We start from the raw sequence: 23,738 nt of genomic DNA, 5'->3' as shown, positions 1-23,738 counted from the left end.
GACCAGATTAATTTTGGATGTTTCTTGTAACAACAACTCCCCCCTCTAGCCTTTTTCCACCGTGGTCTCTCTAATAAGTATTTATTTGACTAGTCTTGGCATACTTGCCCCTTATATGCATGTCCCATCTAGTGACTCAGACTTTGTTAAAGGACTTTTTTAGCCATGGAGCTAGCCAAAGAAAACAAAAACCGTCATATTGATTTCTATCATGTAGTATAGGAACCACTGTTCCATACCACGTTTATCATCAGCAGCAATACGTAATGGGGATCCCACTAGGAGGTCCAAAATCCATTCCCTAGCCCTGTAAGATAATTCTTTGTTCTTTTTTGGACCTAACTTTTAAATCACTTAGTCTGTCCTTTGTACTGACCCCCTCTTGATTAAGCTGAAGTCTTTTATGTGTATGATATGGGTATGGTCTGTATACTAGGTACATACTGGCGGTTGTTATTAACATTTTTTTGGCCAGTAATTGGTCCATGTTGATTTGTCAACACATTGCCCATGTCCCCCTTTATATGCCACATAGGTATTTACAAGGTATTTCTGTGTGACGTTTTATTGGCTGTTTGCTGGTATTTATGAGCATATAGGATATTCTCCTCTATTGTCCCCTCCTTCTTTCTCTCTCCCCCCCCCCCCTCCCCTTTTTGTTTTGTCGTCCTCTCATTGCCGCTTACTGTTTGAGGCTTATAGAATTTTGCACCTCGTACTGTTCTGACATGTGCATTATGTGTTTTCAGATCGGGTCACTCTGGTACCGATATTTTGGTCCGTATTAACCATCTGCATCCTCTGAATATGGCGTTTGCAAATAATGACACACATGGCACACACATTGTGATGAGGATGTTGTATCACTCGGACTCCTCATTGGTGTCCATAAGCAGTGGCGCTGATATCCTGATATACCTTATGTGTGACGTTCGCGACTAATGGCAAGTGGGGTACACACATTACAACATCGACACCCTGCATGTCCTACCCGGACCCCTTCAATATGGCGTCCGTTACCTATGATAGAAAGGGCATGTACAGTATGGCGCGATTGCCTTATATTATCTATATGAGCGTTCTATCTGGCCCGTGGGGCGGGCAGTCACTACGCACTAGAGGCGGCATGGGAGTGTGGGCGCCTAGGATACGCCTTGTATGGTATGACCGCGGCTAACGGTATATAAGACACATACATTATGGTGGCTCTGACACCCTATATGATCCACCTGGACTCCTTTAACATGGCGTCCGTCATTTATCATAGAAAGGGCACTTATAATATGGCGCGATTGCCCTATATGACTCATATGAGCGTTCTATCTGGCTCGGGGGTGGGCAGTCATTATGCACTAGAGGCGTCGCAGGCATGTCGGCACCTGCGTCCCCCCTGTAGCGGTTGAGGCGGCTGAGGTGTTATACACATTTCCCACTTATCTGCGGGGACGCCGGGCTTCGGCAATATGGTGGGCGGAAGTGACATAGCCAAGATGGCGGCGGTACTTCCGGTTATGCGCGTCCTCGTTGCCTGAATACAATGGCGCGGCTGTACAGCTAGGATCCGATATGTAGCTATGTTTGATCAATTAGGGGGCTAATTACTTCAGCTGAATAATAAGCATTGCCATAAAAGGGGGGTGCTATGGTCAGTACGTCAGGACTTACCTAAGCTGCAGACACAGCAAGCACTCTTGATTTCTTTGGGATTTTCCAGCCACTGCTGGACCCATTTGACACGGACTCATACGGACTTGTATGAACTTTTACGGACTGTCCTGCCTTGGACTACAGAGGGGACCTACTGGGATCTCATTAATTGCATAACTCCCCTGATGATGCTCCCCCATTGGAGTTGAAACGCGTAGGGAGAAGAGAGACAGTTAGGGCTATATTTTGGTTGGTGGGTTCCCATAGCAGGGCTCACTTGGGGCCTGTCCTTGTCAGGACAGGAGCTCTTCAAAGGGTTCACTGGGAAGACAGTGGCAGTGTATCTTTCCCTACCCTTGGCCCATAGCATTTTGGAACCACCACCCTCATGGAATTTGAGGGATTTCCATGTGTCCGTCTAAATTGGTAAGACTGATCCAATTTTTTATCTCGAGCACTGGTTCACCTGAGCACGTGTGTTTTGTCTATATATGTGTTATGTTAGGATCTGAGTTTTTATTTATATTTATTAAAAGTTATGTTTTAATTTAGTGGGTATCCTCCATAGCTATTCCCATATTTATCCTGAGGATATAGACAAGGCAATTTCTTCTCCACGCCTTAGCTATTTTATCACTGAAATTGGCACCCCAAGGCCAGATATATATCCCACCAAAATTACAAAAAAATCACGGACTGTGGTGGAAAATAGTATGTTATAAGGCTTTTCCATGAATTGAAAAGGGATCCCTATTAAATTGTAAATACAGTGCTAATTATTTACATATTAGTTTGTGATGCCCTGTAATAGGGGTCTTATCGGACAGACTGCACACAAGCATGGTGGATTTTAATCATGATTTATTGAAAGTTATGTTTTAGTTTGTAAGCCCTCCTGTTTTGTGAAGCATTTACGGGACAGTCTCCTTAAAATTGAGACTATTAGCCAGCCTTGATCAGTAATCATATTAATATTATTTATTCATGAAACACTAGTCAATCAAAGGAGTCATAAATCTAGAAAACATTGTAAACTCACAATATAATAATAATGTTTTAGCGTTGACTGGCTGCAAGTACTTGATTTTAATCGACACTTTATTTTAGGCTTTGCCTCCTGATGACGCTTTGTTTGTGAATACTAGTATGCCAGCGTGGATTGGCCCATAGGAGAATCCTCCGGAGGGCCCCTGGGCCAGACTGGGCCGCCACCCTCTTATTTGAGCAGTACTTAGCACAATATACATGAATCACTACATACAGATAAAGGCAGCCTCTTTGGCTACTTTCACACTTGCGTTGGTACGGGTCTGTCGCTATGCATTGGGCCGACGTACCGACGCACGTTGTGACATTTGTGCACGACGTGGGCAGCGGATGCAGTTGTTCAACACATCCACTGCCCAGTCTGCAGTCTGGGGAGGAGGCGGCGGAGTTTTGGCCGTGCATGCGCGGTAGAAAATGGCGGACGTGAGGGACAAAAAAAGTTACATTGAACGTTTTTTGTGTGATGATGGTCTGCCAAAACACGACGGAACCGTCGCACGATGGATGCACGTGTGGCCATCCGTCGCGATCCGTCGCTAATACAAGTCTATGTGCAAAAAACGCATCCTGCAAGCACATTTGCAGGATCCGTTTTTTGCCCAAAACGACGAATTGCGACGGATTGCAAAAACGCAAGTGTGAAAGTAGCCTTATTCATGTAACAATCTACCCAGTTCATTGTTATACACATTTGTGGATGAGGATAATGTCATATTTGCATGTAGAGGAAAAGTGAGACCCAGGAGATAGTTACTGGTGGGCCCTTGGCACCCCAGTCCTACACTGTGAGCATGCACTGGGACTCTTAAACCACGCATCATCAAAAAGGAAGTAAGAAAAAAAAAAGATCACTCAGATAGTGTTGTTAGGGAAGGATAGTGAAGTTTTAATGAAAGTACGGTATATTAGAAAATAGTTTATATTATGACACTAAATAGGGATTTAGAATGAAAATGACTTGGCCTTTGGTCCACACCTCTAAGGCTGGTTTCACATTTGCGTTTTTTTGGGTGTGTTTTTGCGGTAAAAAACGCAAAAAAACGCGTGGTGAGAAAACACATGTAAACGCGTGCAAACGCTGCGTTTTTTTGACGCATGCATTTTTGCATGTGGTGAAAAAAATGCGGCGTTTTGACGCGTTTACATACGTTTTTTCATGTGTTTGTGTTATTTAAATGCATGCTGAGAAATGTGTGACAGCTGCCAATCATCAAAATAAAGTAAAAAAACCCACTATAAACAGAAATAGTTAGGGGTAGGGTTAGGGGTAGGGATCCTAACCCTAACCCTACTGCTAACCCTAAAGGGACCCTAACCCTACCTCTAACCCTAAGGGATCCTAACCCTACCCCTAACCCTAACCCTAAAGGGATTAGGGTTAGGGGTAGGGTTATGGTTAGGATCCCTTAGGGGTAGGGTTATGGTTAGGATCCCTTAGGGGTAGGGTTAGGGTTAGGATCCCTTTATCACCTTTATGTTGGGGGGTGGCATATCAGTGTGTTTTCTGGTTTTTTAATATAAAAACGCATGCGTTTTTAACGCAAAAAAACGCATGCGTCCCCATTGACTCCAATGTATTTTTTGACCCAAAAAAAACGCATGAAAACGCATGCTTTTTTTTGGTCAAAAAAACGCCTCTCAAAAATACTACAAGTTGCATTTCTGAAAATGAACGCATGCAGTAAAAAAACGCATGCATTGCAAAACGCGACCAAATGTGTACAAACAAAAACACATGCGTTTTCAATGTTAAATATAGGGAAAAAAAACGCTGCAGACAAAAACGCAAGTGTGAAACCACCCTTAAGTTGTGTGGCAATGCTCTTTGAAGGGTCAATATAAACATCTAGGTTCTAGGATTGCGATCTCCAATAGGTGGCGCTGGAGGCCATTCTCTCGTCCTCTTCAGGTATGAGGACTCCTTGGACTACCTGAATTACGCTGTCAACAATCCTGGTTCACTCTTTTGACACTAATCTTACGTCGGGAGTATTTTCCCCCTTGTCTTTGATCAAATTGTGGCTTTATGATTATATTGTAGACCTCAATTGTTGATATTTTATTGAGATGATAAATGATTTGGTACAGCCGGATCACAATATAAGACGCATAAAGGTTCTTTCTATAAGAAATGTATTTTCATGGATTTTTATTTCTGGAAAACATCTAAATTTGACCACCTTGGATGCCCCCATAGAAACGTTTGCACAGGCTGGGTTTTTATGAGGGCATGTGAGGCAGGGTCTGACATCTGTGTCTGCTTCTGCCGAGTGAACAAAGAGTGCTGCACATCAGATTCCATTATTGACGATCTGACATGACACATTACAACCAATGAACCAGAGGACAGACAGCGAGCAGTCATTTTCAGCTGCTGCTACCTTCTGAAACACAATAATGAAGAGCAGTGTGGACCAAGAGAAGTGTAATACTGCGAGCGCACATTACGTTCAGGGGCAAGAATCCAGCTTCTGCCTCATCCATGTGTTTAGCACATTGCACCTCTTTTATTCCCTTTACCGCAGAGCAGAGAAATAAGAAACACTGTTCCCAAATGGCCTCCATGTTGAAGGTTGCTATAGAAACACAGTCTGCGTCTTCCATCTTGCTTTCATGAATCTCTGAAGACAGTAATCTGCTGAAAAATAGATATACGACAGAGTAAAAGGATAACAATCCGAGCCCATGGGAAAACCTTTCCCCACGTCTCGTGTCCATCCATGCTACTACAAACCTTTATTCCCACCTCAGGTATTCAGTGTCAGGGTGGAATTGTATTTTAAAGGGAACCTGTCCCTTGATTTGCCCTGTGTAAACTGCGGGCAGCATGAATCAGAGGGTGGCTGCCCGTGCTTTGAAGATGGGTATAGATGGGACTAGTCCTGTGCCGCCCCTAGCTGGTTTCCCCCAGCGTCGCAGCAGGTGATTGACAAGTTTCTCACACATGTGTTCAGCGAGAGACCTGTCAGTCATCTAGAGCAGTGATTGGAAAACCCGGCTAAGGGCAATTCTGGACCAGTCTCGTCTCCCCATATGAAACGCTGGAGGGTGTCCGAGAAGGAAGGTGCCTGTCGGCAATTGTGCATCCAGACCCTAACTCATGCCGTCTGTGCATGAATCAAGTGACTGGATCCCTTTAAACAGGTTGTCACACTAACAAAGTTCATTTTACTCAATACATCTTGGAATAATAATAATTTCCACAATTGGGTGTGTTTAAAATAAAATGTTCCTGTGCTGAGCTAATCTTATACATGTGCCCTGCTGTGTAATGTGTAATGGCCGTGTCTGACCGTACAGGAACATGGTCTGATCATACCACAGCTCCTGGGCAGGGGAGAAAAGGAAGATAAACAGACATTACAGCACGGGATCGCAAATAACTCTTCCTGTAAGGTAAAACATTGATTAAACACAGGCAGAGAAATGTTTTACCTCCTAGAAAGTATCAGCTGCGATCCCGTGCTGTAATGTCTGTATATTTTCTCCCCCTAGCTGACATATGACGCTTGGTAGATTAAATGATTAATTACTGTTTGATCAAATGTTTTCCTATTTTAGCAATTTACTAATTTTTCTTGTCTTTCAGCCGAGTCCTTCTACCTCAAGTTTGAGTTCTACACATTCCGCCTCTCCAAATGTGACAAGTTCTGCCCCCTCTAGTGCCAGAGGTATTTTGTACAGAAGAGTTTAAGTCAAACCGCTACATAAGACTAGAATTAACGACATCACAAGTAAACTGTAATTAAGTCATCAAAGGGAATCTGTCACCATGTTTTTGCTATCTAATCTGAGAGTTGCATAGCATAGGTGCAGAGACCCTGATTACAGCTATGTCACTTGCTGGTCTGCTTACGGTCAATTTGATACAGTCACTGCTTTCTCATCTGCAGATCTACCAGTTCTCTGAATGCTGAGCTCTGTATAACCCCGCCCACATCACTGATTGACAGCTTTCTGCGTACATTCTATATCAGTTGTGGGGGCGTGGTTACACAGAGCAGTTGACTAGGAGGCACAAGACACCTAGTCCTGTAGTGATAGTCTCCTGCTGATAAAACACTGATTTTAGTGAAACGGCAACACACAACCTAGTGAGTGACATATTACTAGAATCAGGGTTTATGCTGTTCTTAAATTACATGGCAAAAGCCTGCTGACAAATTCTCTTTAATGAGGTTCTATAGTATTATTGTATTACCTATGCGTAAGTACAAATGTTTTATAGGTAATTCATGAGGTATTACAAACTGTACACATTAGTGTCCTGCATGGAATTTAAGGGAATGAAGCCATGGAGATGGTTTGCAGCATGTTATGGTGAATGGTGATATCCACCATAACTAGTCAGCGAGTGATTGAAGAGAGTGACAGATGAGTGTCAGTATATGGTTATACGTTCCTGGAAGCTGGTAGATCCCTGTGCAGATTTGGATGTGTGCAATTAGTGATTTGTGGTGAAGGTGGGGATGGATATGGGGTTGTACTGCGGGCACTTTGCGGACTGATTTTCTAGCTATGTTAGGTGTGCTGTGTGATGTGCATGGGCAGATACCAGAGATGGCATTTAGGGCAGAAAACCTCGGCTACAAACATGCATAGTAATAAAGATAGTGGGAGTCCCCAGAAATAAATTAGTTACCGAAGCACGGGTATGTACCTTAAGAAGGGTTTATAAAGTAGATCAATCTAAATGAGCTCACTTAATAGCAGCAGAGCCCAGAACTTCTTACATAGCATGCTTCTATAAATGCCATACCAAATACTTGCTTCTTCACTGATTTTCAGATATAACGCCGTTGTCAAGCATTAGACAATATAGCTTTGATAGCACCATCAAGTTTTCAACAGTACCAGACTTAGGCCATTAGTGGCGCTGTTTCTGAAGAACCAGCAGGAATCTTTTTTTTTTTTTTTTTCTTAATGTTTGAAATTCATTAAAAAGTGATTTATTTCTTCTGCAGATTGTCTAGAATTCAGATCTGCCCTGTTATGTAGTTACATGCACTTTGCATAATCGATCAGACTTTCCTTTCAGGCCTTGCTGAGAGCTGGTTGACGATCTTGGTAGGTCTTTCCAGAGCTAGAAGTAGAGATATAACTATTTAAGCACCACTACAGCGTTTTGTTTTGTTTTTTTAAACCAGTGGGGTGGTGTCACCAATGTAAGTCCCCTCCCCTTAGTCTTATACTTCCCAGCCGCCATCTTCATCTGGTACTGGCGTGGCTACAGTCGATCTTCAGCAGGTGGTGACCTGCCAGATCACTCCAGTGTTAGCCGGGCGAGCCAGAAGTGACTTCTCAATGTAAGTCTATGAGAGCCAGAACATAGAGAACTTGTGACAGTTACGTCTGACATTTGGTCAGTCAGAAGTTGCCATCACAAGATGGTGGATCGGGACCGGAGTGGTGCTTGGAAGGAGACAGCAGCTGGTAAGTATTTTACTAGTGTCAGGGAACATACATTAGTGGCACCACTCGAGCGCTGAAATAATAATAATAAATGCTGGTATGGTGCTTTAATAGCATTTTAACAATTTTTACTATTTGACCACTAAGTGAAAAGTTTGTTGTCTTACATTTAGATTGGAATGGTCTAGTTAATATATACTTTCTTATTAAAAAAAAAACTGTAATGGCCATCATTATACAACACTTGTCATATCCTGATGTATACGGTATATAGTTTCTTATACTTCCCAAATTTGATTTCCCAAGCACATGTAAAGTTGATATGAAATATATAGAGTTGCAGACAAAAATTATTCAACCCCCATTACAAATTCGATTTTTTAGCAAACATCATAAACCTTCTGCAAATTTGCAAAAAACCTATGAAATAAGCAATTTAAATGCTCAACACAATTAATATAACTAGTGGTTTCTCCCAATTCAACACAATGTCACTCTTATTGACTACTATAGTCTCAAGATTATTTAACTCCTTCACAACAAACATCTTTACTGCTTAGTCAAGCTCTTTGGCTCTTGTGGCCTCCTGCAAACATAGTGGATCAGTGAGCACCAGTTTCTGTTGAGCGTTACTCAGGAGCCTTATACCATTCCTCATAGGTAATGACCTCTATTTCACTATTATTTTGGGGTTGTGTGCTGCAACCATCTTCTTCAAATCCCGCCAAAGGTTTTTTATGGGGATCAATTTAGGCAACTGTTCTGACCACTCCAGAATTTTGCTGCTGTTTGAGAGATTCTTGGAGTAAACCAGTAGAAAGCCAGCATACAAAATAGTAAAATATTCATAGATGCTTTATTGTGTTTCTTTTAAAAACTTCAACACACAACTGGGGGCAACATTCCATAAGGTTGTCCACAGTTGTGTGTTGACTGAAAATTTTAAAACAAGCACAATAAAGTATCTATGAATTTTACTACTTGGAATGCTTGTTTTCTAATGATTTGATTTCTGCTAAAACCTGCCATCATATCCTAAACACGGGGTGAACTGAACATTTCTTCCTTTCTGTGTTGAAATATGCTTAGGATCAATGACACCTAAGTTTCAGATTACTTACAGACGACATGATGCTTACTCCTAGGATTTCCAGATAATTGATTGAATCCATCTTTCCCTTCATACATTGCAGGTTTCCAGTGCGATAGAAGTGATTCAGCCACATTGCATCACAAAATGACCACCATGTTTCACTGTAGGCAGTCTGTTCTCTTCAGTGCATGTTTAATTCTTTTTGTCCCCCTAGTCATACCACTGATCTTTAGGCCCCAAAAGATCCAGTTTTGTTTCATTGCTCCAGAGAACAAAATCACAAACCTTCTGTTATTTATTTATATGGTTTTAACCATATTGGGAACAACTTTTATTGTATTTTTGGGTCAACAAAGATTTATTACTCGATGTTTAGTCATAGAAACCTTCAGCACTTATTATGTGCTTTACTGTACCAACTGAAACCACAGTGCCTGTTGTCACAAAATCTTGCTACGTGTTTTTTTGTAGTCACTCAAGACTACCTCCTTCCCTAGGAATCTGGTGGCAAATTTTCTGTTAACTTTAAACTTGTGAACTATGCTTCCAACTGTATCTTTAGGAACATTCACTGCCTTTGCTATTTTTGGATCATTTTCCTTAATTCTGCTTGTTGATGAGCTCTCTCTGGACCACTCTTTTCACTTAGCCATATTTTCAACAAGCAGACAACACAGTTAGCATGGGGCAGCACGGTGGCTCAGTGGATAGCATTGCGGTGCTGGAGTCCTGGGTTCCGATCCCACCAAGGATAACATCTGCAAGGAGTTTGTATCTTCTCCCCGTTTTTGCGTGGGTTTCCTCCGGGTTCTCCGGTTTCCTCCAAAGACATACTGATAGGGAATTTAGATTGTGAGCCCCATCGGGGACAGCGATGATAATGTGTGCAAAATGTAAAGCGCTGCGGAATATGTTAGCGCTATATAAAGTTTATTATTATTATTACTCCTAGGCAGTCCAGGTATTTTATGTTTTTTCTAATGATTCCCTTGAATATTACATTAGACCATACCTAGTTTACGTATTAGTGCCTCTTATGATGTATTCTATTCATGGGGTTGAGTAATTCTCAGACTGCAATAGTCAGTAAAAGTGGCATTTTGTGATGAATTTGGAGAAAACACTGGCTATATTAGTTCTTGTTTGGTTTATTGCAAACAGCAGAAAGATTGTAAATTTGTATTAATAAACCTAATTTGTAATGAAGGTTGGCTAATTTTGGTTGCAACTGTTGGTAATTATATCTCCCATCTTATGATTTTTTTCTGTCTAGAGATGTACTCATTACTGTGTCTTCTGTTTTAGCTTCCCCTCTGTTATCTGACAAACACAAGCATTCCAGAGAAAATTCCTGCCTTTCCCCAAGAGAAAGACCCTGCAGTGCCATATTTCCCATCCCAGCAGAACCGCCCCAGGTAGCCAGATTGTCAGCCAGCTGACAGTGTGTGTGTGCTGCTACAGATAATACAGAATAGCATATTTATCTGTGTTTTTTTATTTTTATTAACAGCAGTATATTTATGTAATATACCTACTCTTGGCTTCGTTAACGTTTGATAGAGCACTGCTATTTGCTTTGACTAAAAGGTCAGCACTGCTGAGGTGCAGCGATGTGCTCTTCTTACTAAGTAGCTAATCTTTTGTAGGAAAATCAGCAAGCTATGTTTTTCTCAATACTTTTCTCTTTAAATTGTTTGCTTGGTAGTTGCCTGGTAACCCCTTGCTAAGAAATTAGAAATTTACATTTTTTTCCCCCATTACAATTAGGTTCAAACATTTTGTGACTATAATATTGTTCTAAATAAACATAATTTTTCAGATTTTCAAATAATACTTTAAAATTTAGATACAAAATTTAAAAGTAAGTCTTTCCATTTCGTGCAAATTTAATAGAGGTAACATAAAAAATGTAACACATAGTATTAAAGGGAACCTGTCATGTCCCCAAATGCTATGAATCTGCAGGTTGATAGCGTTCCAATGCTGTCGGACCGCCTTACCAAAAGCACATGCCTAGAGCGGCTTCAGTCACCACTCACAGCTGCGGCTGTAACCCCACATCGGCACTATGAATGACTGCGCAGTCTGCACAAATGCGCTGCAGAGAAAGTTGTCAATCAAAGTGCCGGTGTGTGGCTACAGCTGCCGCTCATTGCCTACTAAGCAGTAACTATAGTATTGCCAGCTTCTCTATGACTACAAGCCGGAGGCTGCAGGGAGGAATAAAATTAATTTTCTCCCAGTACCCACGCTTTCAGTAAGGTGGCCTGACAGCATTGGAGCACTATTATCTTGCAGATTAACTGTACACCTGCAGATTAATAGTGTGGGGAAATGGAAGATGCCCTTTAAATGTGCCTAGTTTTTGCCACATGATCTTCATCATCAGTATCTTTATAAACAGGTAGCTTACTGTGTTTCCGTATAGAAGTTAATGTATCAGACACACTCACTGCACAGTCTTTAACTAAACATTGTGTCGTCTTTGTCGGTTGTTGAGCTTGTTCTTGCGTGGATCACACACCTAAAGAATGACTTTTAAGCTCACATTATAGTACAGCTGGTAAGAACGTCTCCAGAAAACCCAAGAGAATGACAGAGTTTAAAAGTTTATAATAGAAATATAATTTTTTATTTTAGATAAGTGGTTTGATGCTCATTTTGAACTCATACTTTCTGTATCATTCATACCCTGAGGGTATGATCATATGTCTTTGAATAAGCCCAATGTGTGTTTTATAAGAGGATCTGCGGCTTTCAGTGTGGCTCATACGCAGCTTTTCTGTGCGTATTAGAAGGCATGCTGCATATTCCTCGTGGATTGAGCATACTGAAAATACTGTGCAGGTTTTTCCACTGCGTGAAAATGAAGTATAAGCTACAATGTTCATTTGATTGCATGCAAAATGTAAGCAGCTTTGTTAAGAATTACTGCATTACACCGAAATCCTCATCAGATCATGAATATGTAGACACACCTAAATGTCCTATTAATACTGTGCGCCACGTTCGTCCTTACCGTACCACCAATCGGCAAAATGTTTGCTGGTCGGCAGTTGATAAATAGCCTGTTTATATAAACTGATCCCGGTTCAGATGTGAGCAGAATTCTCGGCAGCGCAGGTTCTGTTTACACAGCTTGATGAGCTGCCAAGAATGATGATCTTTTGTGCAAAATTAGATCCTTTCACCTGACGAGCATTTTGCTCATTCATCAGGTGATCAGCAGCCTGTTTAGACTGCAGAATTATGATGAACTCACATTCTGAGGGTTATAGGATGTTTCGTCCCCAGCAGTTCGCCCCCGGGTACATTTCGCCCCCACACATTTCGTCCCCAGGATGATACTTACCTGTCGTAGCTGCAGCTGCTTGGGTCACGGAGTGCAGTCTAGCGGTTCCCCGTGATGTCAGATGGAAACAGTTGATTTAACATGTCACAAAAGTGCAGCACTCTGTACAGTACATTTGTGACATTTGGATTGATGACGGACGGGAATTCATGAACCACAAGGACAAATGGGGGCAAACTGCTGGGGGCGAAATGTACCCGGGGGCGAACTGCTGGGGGCGAAACATCCAAATCCCCATGGATAGTGGGATAATGGAAATAGATGCATCATGGAACAGTCAATTGCTACAATGTAGAAACCATATTGTAACACTAATACAAGAAGCCTGAAGCTTTTACTTAGGAAAATAGAGCTGACCTGCAGAAACTTTTATCTTAAAAGCTTTTGGGGTTTTATATAATGAAATAATATTAATGCATTTTCATTAAGGTCTGTTTATAAATTGTGTTTTTTTGTTGAAAAACTTTAAACATTTTCTAAAACCCCAGCCAATACAACTCCTCACCGCCCCATACGAAATGGATTTCTTGCACACAGACTCTATTTTTAAAGTGCACCGCTGTGTTAGGGACAGTCCAGCAGGAAAAAAGGGCTGTGTAATCTATGCAGGCAAATAAATGATATTCACTAGGGTCTTCAGCGCCAGCTTGCTAACATATACAGTATAATATGCCTGCTGTTAGAGTTGAAGGAATGATGTTTGTATTAGATACAAAACCTAATTACAAAGTCATCCGATGATCCCAGAATGCAAACCGTGCATGGAGGTCACTGGAATGACAACTTTGTCCTGAAAATAATGTAGTCGTGACCACAGTATGACCAAACGAAAACCAAGACATGTCACTGGTTTTGCTAAGTGGAAATGGCAGCGGCGCCTTGTTACCCCTCCGTTAACCCTTTCATCTTCCTTGTTTTAACGTTTCTAGAGGGCACTTTTTAATCACATCGGAGAAAATACTTTACCTCGCAGTGACCCAAACCTCTCGGCTCCAGATAAAGGTATGTTACCTGCACTGAGGATGATCGATACCGCTGTTACACAACTGATAATAATAGGCATAATGCTAGTTGCTCCAGTGTTGGAGATTTCTTTTTTCTAGAATAATCTGCTTGATGAAACTCACGTGGACATCAGTTTTCTCAGCCATGTTTGAGGCTAGTGTAGGTGAAATCCGTTCTGTAAAGTTTCCTTGCAGCGTTGAACTGACTTGTAAATTAAAGCCCGGTTCACATTGCCTTTATGCAGTGTCTGTGCAAAAAAACTGGATTCATTATTGAAAACCCAACAGAGCTATGGCCTACACTGAGGCAAAAGAAGAAGAAGCCTTTTTCCCAAAGCTGTGCCTCCCTTGTCCACAGGTTGTGCGTGCTATAGCAACTCTGCACCATTCACTTAATTGGAGCGGATACCTGACACAATCTGTAGACAGAGGTGGCAGTGTTTTGTTTTTTAATATGGCAGCCAGTAATCTTGGACAACCACCTCAAGCGTGCATCTGACATGTAAAAATGTACCAATGTAGTTTATCACTTGGTGACTACCAAAGAAGCATTTGAAATGGTAGTGTACTTACTTACCAATGTGCCACCTTTACTAATAGTTCAAATACTTCCACCAGAAGCCAATATAAATGTCAGTGTTGGCATCTTCAAGGGAACCTGTCATGTCAAAAAATGTTAATTACCTGCAGATATAGAGTTAATCTGCAGGTAAGTGGTAGGTTTACAGGGAGAAAATGAACCACTCTCTATATACTGTGAGCGTGCTGTAATCCGTTTCCTGCATTGTGATTGATAGCCTAATCTTCAGCGGCTACATGGACAATATCAGTTAATTTTCTCCATGTAGCCGCTGCTCCATTAATGCAGCCTAACATGATTTTACCTGCAGATTAGCCTTTTCCTGGACAGGATCCCCTTAAATTCTGCACAACTCCTCTTTCTCGGTCTCCCATGACAGCACTACGGAGAGAGGGGATCCGCCCTTCAGGGACAGGAAACCTACAGATAAAAGGGCGGTACCTCTCCCTCGCATCAGTTGGTTTCCTGTCCCTGAACAGGGAACCTCTTTCCGGTGGTACCTGTATGAAGACCGATGGACCGGGACCGGGCGGTCGAGTACCGGCAGCGAGGAGGCTCCTGCCGCGGCTTGTCCGGCTCCCGAAGCCGCCACCGCTGGAACCGAGGGGTTCTTCAGGGTGAGCGGAGGGAGAACGCCGCCGAATCTGAGAGAGGAAGGGGCGCTGGATCACCCGGAGCTTCTGTGCCGACAAGCGCACGCTCCGGGTGTACTAAGATGGCCGCCGCTCCGGAAATGCGGCAGGACTTCCGGGTCATCGCCGCGCGCATGCGCGGTAGCTTCTCTTCTCCCTGGACGTGACGCAGGACCGGAAGTGCGGGGGAACGCCGGAGGTGGCGCCAAATACAAATAGGGAGATGGTGCACACACAGTTGTCGCACCATCTCCCTGTAAATCATGGAGGACATTGATCCACAGGAGCTGCAGCCTAGGGACCCTAAGAGCGCTAGGAGTGGGTCTAGCAGCCGTTCTACACAGCGCAGCAGGTCTGCTGCGAAGACTAGTTCACCTCCTCGGGAACCTTCCATTCCAGACCCAGGGCCCCCTCCAGAACCGGTACCTGCCTGCACGTCCGAATGGTGAGTGATCTTCGTGAATGTATATATTATAATAGGGCTCCCTCTTCTCCCTTAATAGGGAAAGAAGAAGCTGGAGAAAAGGAAAAACAAATCCTGCCCCATCTGTGACAAAGCTTTACCAGTAGCCTGGGACAAAAGCTATGTAAATTCTGTATCCAGCGTGTGCTATGTGAGGAGACTCCCGACTTTGCATCAGAGCTAAAAAATATTATTAGATCTGAGGTTCAGAATGCTGTATCTTCCTCCAAAAAAGGAAAAGATAAAGTAAAGGAAACAGTACAATCCCACTCTGTCCGATCCTCATCTGATGACGCAGATTCGGACGACTCTGACTCCTCCCTATCCTCCTCCGAGGAAGATTCAGGCCGACATTGTTTTCCTCTCGAGGAAGTGGATGCCTTAGTAAGAAATGTTAGGGCTACTATGGGGGTGGAGGAGCCTAAACCTGACAAAACAGCCCAAGATGTTATGTTTGGTGGCTTGGGACAAAAAAAACGGAAAACCTTTCCTTTAAATCCCAATGTCCAATCCCTAATTAAAAAAGAATGGGAAAAACCTGATAGGAGAAACTCTTCAGTACCCTCGCTTAAAAGAAAGTATCCCTTCGAAGATGACGCATCCACTTCCTGGGATAAGGCACCAAAGTTGGATGCAGCGGTGGCAAAAGCCTCGAAAAAATTTGCGCTCCCGTTCGAGGACATGGGTACCCTCAGAGACCCTTTAGATAAAAAAGCAGACACATTTCTTAAAGGGGCATGGGAGTCGGCTGGGGGTAGCTTGAGGCCTACTGTTGCGGCTACCTGCACCTCCAGATCTCTGATGGTATGGATCGATCAATTAGAGAGTCAAATTAGAGACGGGCTACCCAGGAATAAATTACTGGATTCTATCCCTGCAATCAGAGCAGCAGCAGCATTCCTGGCGGACTCCTCGGCAGACTCCGTACGGTTAACATCTAAGGCCGCTGCTCTCTCCAATGCAGCCAGAAGAACCTTATGGCTCAAAAGCTGGCCTGGGGATCTCCAGACAAAGCTTAAGCTATGTTCTATTCCGTGTGAAGGAAATTTTCTGTTTGGAGAGACCCTGGATGGCATTCTCCAAAAAGCAGGAGACAAAAAGAAAGGGTTTCCAAATTTGGGCCCAGCCCCATTCAGGCAGTCCTTTCGGAATCGGAGATTTTTCCGCCGCAGACCCCCCAGGGAGCAGAATAAATGGGAAGAAGGCAGGAGAAGGGATAGAGGTTACCTCTTTGGCAACACCTCTCGTGACAAAAAACCCGCCAAATGACATTGTGCCTACGGTAGGGGGAAGACTCACATCTTTCCTTCCCGCTTGGGAGAAAATATCCAACAACACCTGGATTCTAAACATCATACAGTACGGTCTAAAAATAGATTTTATTTCATTTCCTCCCCGGAAGTACATAGAAACGAAAATAAGATCTTCAGTGGCAGAACAAGCAGCTTTAGAGAAAGAAATCATTTCCCTACTGCAAAAATCTGTAATTCAAGAAATCCCTCCTCAGGAAGTAGGAGAAGGGTTTTTCTCCCCTCTTTTTTTAGTACCAAAACCCGACGGGTCCTTTCGGACCATTATAAATCTAAAAAACCTGAACAAATACGTAAAAAATTACAAATTCAAAATGGAAACAATAAAGTCCACCATAAAAATCCTGTTTCCGAATTGCTACATGGTCGTGATAGACCTAACCGATGCATATTATCATGTGCCCATCCACAATCAGTCTCAAAAATTCCTGAGATTGGCAGTTTCCATAAAAGGACAATTAAGATTTTTTCAGTACAGAGCTCTTCCGTTCGGAATCTCTATAGCCCCTCGAATATTCACGAAGGTAATAGCGGAAATGATGGCCCACATAAGGGAACAAAATATATTAATAGTCCCTTACCTAGACGACTTTCTCATCGTAAGCAACTCGGCCCAAAGTTGCAAAGAACAGAGGGACCGGGTAATGACTATCTTGACGGACTTGGGGTGGCTCATAAACTTAAAAAAATCAAAGTTGGAACCCTGTCAAGTACAGGAGTTCCTAGGTCTGACATTAGACTCCCGAGTCCAAGAATGTCGGCTTCCAAACCCCAAAAAAGACAGCATATTAGCTATGATAACGCGAACTTTTCACCATCCTTCCATGACTCTAAGGAGAGCAATGTCGCTACTAGGCTCTCTGTCCTCATGCCTACCAGCGATACCCTTCGCACAGTTCCACACAAGAGAACTTCAGTGGCACGTACTCGAATGGCAGTCAATACTAAAGGACAACTTGGAAGGTCAAATCACCCTGAATTCCTCAGTTATTCATTCCCTTCGTTGGTGGGGGGAAACCCAAAACTTATCAAAGGGAGTTCCTTGGGTGACACAAATATCCCGGGTGATAACAACCGATGCGAGTCCCACAGGGTGGGGGGCTCACATGGGGGACAGAGTTGCTCAGGGAACCTGGTCAGTCCAGGAACTATCAGCATCCTCAAACCAAAAAGAACTTTGGGCAGTACTTCAAGCTCTTCTTTCTTTTCTGACCTATATTCGGGGACATCATGTCCGAATCTTTTCGGACAACAAAGTGACTGTAGCGTATATAAACCACCAGGGAGGAACAAGGTCTCGGGCACTCATGAGTTCTTCAGCCAAAATTTTCAACCTAGCGGAAGAAAATCTACTATCCCTCTCTGCGCTACACATTCAGGGTTCAAACAACGAGAGAGCAGATTACCTGAGTCGGTCTCAGTTAAAACAAGGCGAATGGTCTCTAAACCAATCCATCTACGATCAGATCACAAAAATGTGGGGAGCACCGACAATAGATCTATTCGCCAATCACAAAAACAAAAAAGTGAACAAATTCTGCTCACTGAACCCGGTAGGGAATCCACAGGCTCTAGATGCCTTTATGATTCCGTGGACCCAAAAATTAACGTATGCCTTTCCTCCAACTATTCTGATCCCGGCAGTCATTCGGAAAGTCAGAGAGGACAAAACGAAAATGATCCTCATAGCCCCGTTCTGGCCAAAAAGGACGTGGTTCTCCTGGCTGAGGATGCTTTCGGTCTCGGACCCATGGGTCCTGCCGAATATACCAGACCTTCTACATCAAGGGCCGATCTTCCACCCACAGGAATCGAACTTACATCTGACAGCCTGGTTTTTGAACGGAGACTATTAAAAGAAAGAGGTTTCTCGGATAATTTAGTTACCACGTTGTTAAAAAGTAGAAAACCCATCACTACTAGAATATATGGGAAAACATGGAAAAAATTTCTGTCCGTCTCCAAAGTAAAAGTCCAAGATGGGCCCTCAATTCCTAAAATACTGGAGTTCCTACAAAAAGGTCTGGAACAGGGGTTGTCGGTTAGTACTCTTAAAGTACAAATAGCAGCTCTAGGAGCACTCTATAACCATAATATTGCGGCCAACCCATGGATAATTAGATTTGTTAAGGCGGTGACAAGATCAAAGCCATTAGTCGCTCAGAAAGTGCCCTCATGGGACTTAAATTTAGTCCTCTCGGCGTTAACGGGTCCTCCATTCGAACCCATAGAGACGATTTCCATTAAAACTCTATCACTTAAAACCATTCTCTTGGTAGCGTTAACATCCGCACGCAGAATAAGTGACATTCAAGCCTTATCCTCTAATCCACCCTTCACCAAAATATTAGATGATAGAGTCACTCTTAGACCCGACCCGGGCCTATTTGCCAAAAGTGGCATCAAAATTCCATAGGTCACAAGAAGTCTCCCTGCCATCCTTTTGTCCAAACCCAAAAAATGAGAAAGAGCAGAACTTCCATAATCTAGACGTCAGAAGGTGCCTAATCCAATATTTAGATTCCACCAGAGAGTATAGGAAGGAAGGCTCTCTGTTTGTCTGTTTTCAGGGTCCCAGAAAAGGATTCCGGGCATCCAAGGGTACTTTGGCGAGGTAGATAAAGGAGGCGATAGTCCTGGCATATTCATCCTCGGGGAATGAGATCCCAGATGGTATAAGAGCACATTCCACAAGAGCAGTAGCTACCTCATGGGCTGAGAGGTCAGAGGTATCAATAGAGCAAATCTGTAAAGCGGCCACCTGGTCATCACCATCGACCTTTTTTAGACACTATAGATTAAATCTAGCTTCTGTGTCTGACTTAACCTTCGGACGAAGGGTTCTCGAGGCGGTGGTCCCTCCCTAAGCTTAGTCTCTGCAATTCTCTCCGTAGTGCTGTCATGGGAGACCGAGAAAGTCGTAGTTACTCACCGATAACGGTGTTTCTCGGAGCCCATGACAGCACTCGCTTATTCCCTCCCATCACGTGTGCGGTGAGCACCTTTAATTACATATAATTTATATACTGTATATAGTTTGAGTATAGGCACGGGGTTCCTCTTTTAAGAAATGTTGTAATATGATTTTTTCTCTGTTGTAAACTAACCTGGAGGTCCTCCGATGCTCTGTAAACCAAATGATGCGAGGGAGAGGTACCGCCCTTTTATCTGTAGGTTTCCTGTCCCTGAAGGGCGGATCCCCTCTCTCCGTAGTGCTGTCATGGGCTCCGAGAAACACCGTTATCGGTGAGTAACTACGACTTTCTTTACCATAGTATATATACCTTTTGTATCTAATGCTCAACTGGATTATTTGCGGTGATTTGCCCAATTCAGTGACCAGGCAGTAGCATTCCTATGCCCATTGCTCAGGCATAAAAGCCCCTCCATCACAGTCAGTAGGTAGAAGGGTCTCAGCCCCGCTGGGTATGATATTGATAGTTTGCACATAATTAGGTGCTGCCCAAGAGCTTACCATGTTCACATCAACAGTAGATGTGTTCTCTGTACATGTCTACAAAGCACCTAAACAATATGATTTGTGGGTTAGCATTGCTGGAAATCATCCAAGGTTCCTTATAATATACACACTTGGGTATTATAGGTATTTGAGAAACTTATTTATGGGCTAACCACACCAATGACCTATATACCACAGGTTTTGTGTCTCTTGGCATTTTTATGTGCGGACTTTAATTTCCCATTCATATTTTGCTATTGCACCCAACACCCTTCACACCACCCCCATCAACTGTTCTCTCATTGGAACATTTTATATCAAGATATTGAAATAAAAAAGGAAAGGTAAGTGGCAGTGGAGGCTAATATTGGCGCCAATAATGTCTATCCGTGTGATCCAGAGACCATGAAGTGTATACTTCCTCGTCACATTCTCGCCTGTACATAATTACAAATTGCCGCTGCGAGATTTGTGAATAAGATAGATGGAGGACATTATTTTAGCACAAAATTATCTTAATTGCTAATCATTAAGGCTTGTAATTCACGTTCTGAATAAAGAAAGTGACATAAGATAAAGAGCAGTCAGTGTATTTGGCACGAGCAATGATATTCCTAGAGGTAAATCAGCCATAATTAGACACTTTGATGTATCTGTGTTTCCACCCAATGCTAAATTGTATTAATTGCCTGATGGTAGTTATGAATTAAAGGAATAAAATATATTATCTTTAGTGGCGAAGGTGACAAAGACGTTTAGTGTATATGTGTGGGTGTCTGATGTTTATGGGCATGCTGCTATATCTTGCCTAATTTTACAGAACAGAAGACCAGTGTTCCAATACTAATCGGATCTATAGCCTTGGATAGAAGTGTGCGCTTCTTTGCTAATCTGAGACAGTCAGAGTGCATTATCTTGGGTTCAATAGACTAACTGAAAGTCTTCATTTGCAGTGTTTAATTAATTTGCTACTGATTAACCCATAGAATATGTACTTAAGCCTACATATAGTATTGGCTTTGTCACAGGCCCTCTACTCCCTAAATGAATTTTGCACTTCGCATCATATTCCCGCTCCAACTCCCCCATCCGCCATTATTTGGAATGCCCACATAGCGTGTAATGGGCCTGGACAACATCTAGGTGTCTGCACTTTCTCTCGGTTTCTCTCTCTGTCTGCTCAGCTAATAACGTTGTGTATAATGTAATCATCCCTCTCCATGACTAGATTATTCCTACTTCATTTCCATCTATAAGCAGGCCGCTTAATGTTGTTCTGGCTGCCTCTTTAATGTCTGCGGTGTCTCATACTCCTCTACTTGGCCATAAGTGACGGAGAATAATCAGTAATTTGCAGTGACATTAATGTTGATAAACATCATAATTTATGCTAATGCAGATAATACAAAGATAATGGACAAAGTATTTGAGGCAATTACGAGGTTTTTCTCCAGATGACCTTATAAACATGAGCTAGTGGGATTATTTCCACTCCTCAAACTTCTCAAATAGCTGAATTGAGGAACACAATCTGTCACTGAGCCCTCTGTGATCTCAGCTCTGACCTTCAAAGTGCTCTATGTCCATATAATATATACACACACATATACCTAATATACCTTAGATAGCAGAATGAAAAAGACTTGTTACACAGAGTTATCTCTCTCAACCTCATTATACACATGCACACTCGGGTCTGCCAAGTGTGCATGTGCTTTTATTGGGGCTTGCAGTGGCTTATACCCACTTCTGGAAGTGGCTTGTACCTTAGGGAAACAAAAGGCTGTGTGGTTGTAATTCAACGTGTCCAATAACCTATTGGAGAATGTACAGCAGATCTGTCACCAGGTTCCCCAATATTAAACTTCACACATCCCTTAGACCTGATGAGGCTGGTGTACATACAATATAAGCCTATGTCAGACTGGCTATATTAGAATAGGCAGCTCATGAGTCCAAGGGTATTCAATCTCCACCCTTCCCGACCTGACTGACAGTTGCAGCTTGTACTGAGCAGTGAGAGATCTCAGCAGCATAGAGGTTGGACACTGAGGAGATGTCAATCAGGATAGGTAGCCAAAGATTGAGTATAAACTTTCGTAAAGGAATATAAAGGCATTCTGATATGGATTTTCTCGGTAAGTACAAGGGCCTCATTCGACATAATATGTTTAATACGCAAGTTGTGTTATGAAATATGGTGACAGAGCTGCTTTTAGGTACCCATACACATTAAATAGCTTATCCAGATGAAATTCTGTAGTTTGATCAACAATATTTAATCTTTGGCTACCTATCCTGATTGACATCTGCTCAATGTCCGACCTCTATGCTGCTGCGTTCTCACACTGCTCAGTACAAGCTGCAACTGTCAGTCAGGCTGGGAAGGGTGGACATTGAATACCCTTGGACTCATTAGCTGCTTATTCTAATATCGCTTTTCTGACATGGGCTTATATTATATGTACACCAGCCTCATCAGGTCTAAGACGTGCGAAGTTTTATATTGGGGAACCTGGTGACAGATCTGCTTTAGCTAGCAGGGGCTTCTCAGCTATTTAGCAGCATGCCCAGGTAGAATGAATTGAATGGTAGCCTCTGGCTCCTTTGTATTTGGATTATACAAGTCATTTTACAGTCCACACTGAGCTATCGCTGCTGCATTGAAAGAATCTTCATTTTTATAAGCATTATGTCATTGTAGTAAGATGAACTCTGTCTGCGTCCTTACTAATTCATGAAACCATTGCTAATTTATGTGGTCATTGCTTCCTTCCTCTGTCAGGTAGTCTCCATTGTTGTGCGTCTCTCCACTATGAAATGTGAAGGGCTGCTGTCATTTGCTCTGTACAAAATAACACATTCAAGGTTATTTGTGTCAATTCTGCTCTAATTTTACAGCAGTGAACACAACCCCAAGCAGTTGGAGCCTGGATAGCGGGAAAGAAGCCAAAAACATGTCAGAAAGTGGAAGACTCATAACTCCTCCTGTGCCACCCAGACCCACACAAGCGGGTAGGAGCTCTCTGCCTGGATGCAGCCTTCCATGCATGCTAGTTTTATTGGCCTTTGTTTAACAGGCTTCATTATAGCAAGGATTGTAGTAAAGCACTTAAAGGGGCAGTACACTTTCTGCAAGTAAGGTGCTGTCGCCCCCGGTCCACGGATAGATCCCATAATGTGGCTGTATACACAGTAGCCTTTAATCATTGGTGAAGGAGCTGGGGGAGCTCAGTTCGTGTAAATAAAGCCAGCTCGTAACTATATATATGCTAGTTTTAGCCACTATTAAATGCCCAGTAGTTTTGGTGCCGTTTGGTAAAATAACACGGTGGAGCTGGCGTTTTATCATGCTGCCATTGGGTAGGACATCCTGTACTGATGACAGGTCCATTTTTTGCTCAGAATCCATGTTGTCTTAAATATGCATCAACACATTTGAGGGTCTAACATTGTAGAAAACATCTGCTGTTGCAGTTTCTGTTAGACATATATAAAAGAAACCGTAATGCAGAGTTTGTTTGTGGTGTCAGTGCAGAATGATTTATGGATTAATATCTGTTTAATTTCAGCTTCTCCAGCTAGGAATATCGCTGCAGTGTCCCCTTCTATAATGGGAAGGTCCCCAATGAAGGTAAACGTTTCTGCTTTTTCAGTATGTGAACTGTAGCACACGTTGAACCTCCAGTGGCCAGCAGAGGGCACTCTTGCTCCATAGATTGCTTTTAGGTCTCCTAT

The 23,738-nt window shown here is 42.7% G+C and overlaps 1 protein-coding gene across 7 annotated transcripts in view; it reads left to right on the top strand.

Annotated features, from left to right (window-relative positions):
* DOCK4 (dedicator of cytokinesis 4) overlaps positions 1–23,738 on the top strand; it is a 488,246-nt gene that overhangs the window by 450,978 nt on the left and 13,530 nt on the right. For 4 of the 7 annotated variants that reach the window (XM_069764796.1, XM_069764797.1, XM_069764795.1 and 1 more), the window contains 5 exons: positions 6,284–6,365; positions 10,505–10,614; positions 13,481–13,553; positions 22,902–23,015; positions 23,573–23,634. In XM_069764796.1, the coding sequence (XP_069620897.1) occupies positions 6,284–6,365; positions 10,505–10,614; positions 13,481–13,553; positions 22,902–23,015; positions 23,573–23,634 (441 nt within the window). The remainder of the gene's footprint in view (positions 1–6,283; positions 6,366–10,504; positions 10,615–13,480; positions 13,554–22,901; positions 23,016–23,572; positions 23,635–23,738) is intronic. The other 3 variants (XM_069764800.1, XM_069764799.1, XM_069764798.1) reach the window with 1 other exon arrangement.

Source organism: Ranitomeya imitator, chromosome 4 (genome assembly GCF_032444005.1).
Source record: "Ranitomeya imitator isolate aRanImi1 chromosome 4, aRanImi1.pri, whole genome shotgun sequence".
In the NCBI taxonomy this organism is placed as follows: Eukaryota; Metazoa; Chordata; class Amphibia; order Anura; family Dendrobatidae; genus Ranitomeya; species Ranitomeya imitator.
This window is presented reverse-complemented; position numbering and strand designations above follow the sequence as displayed.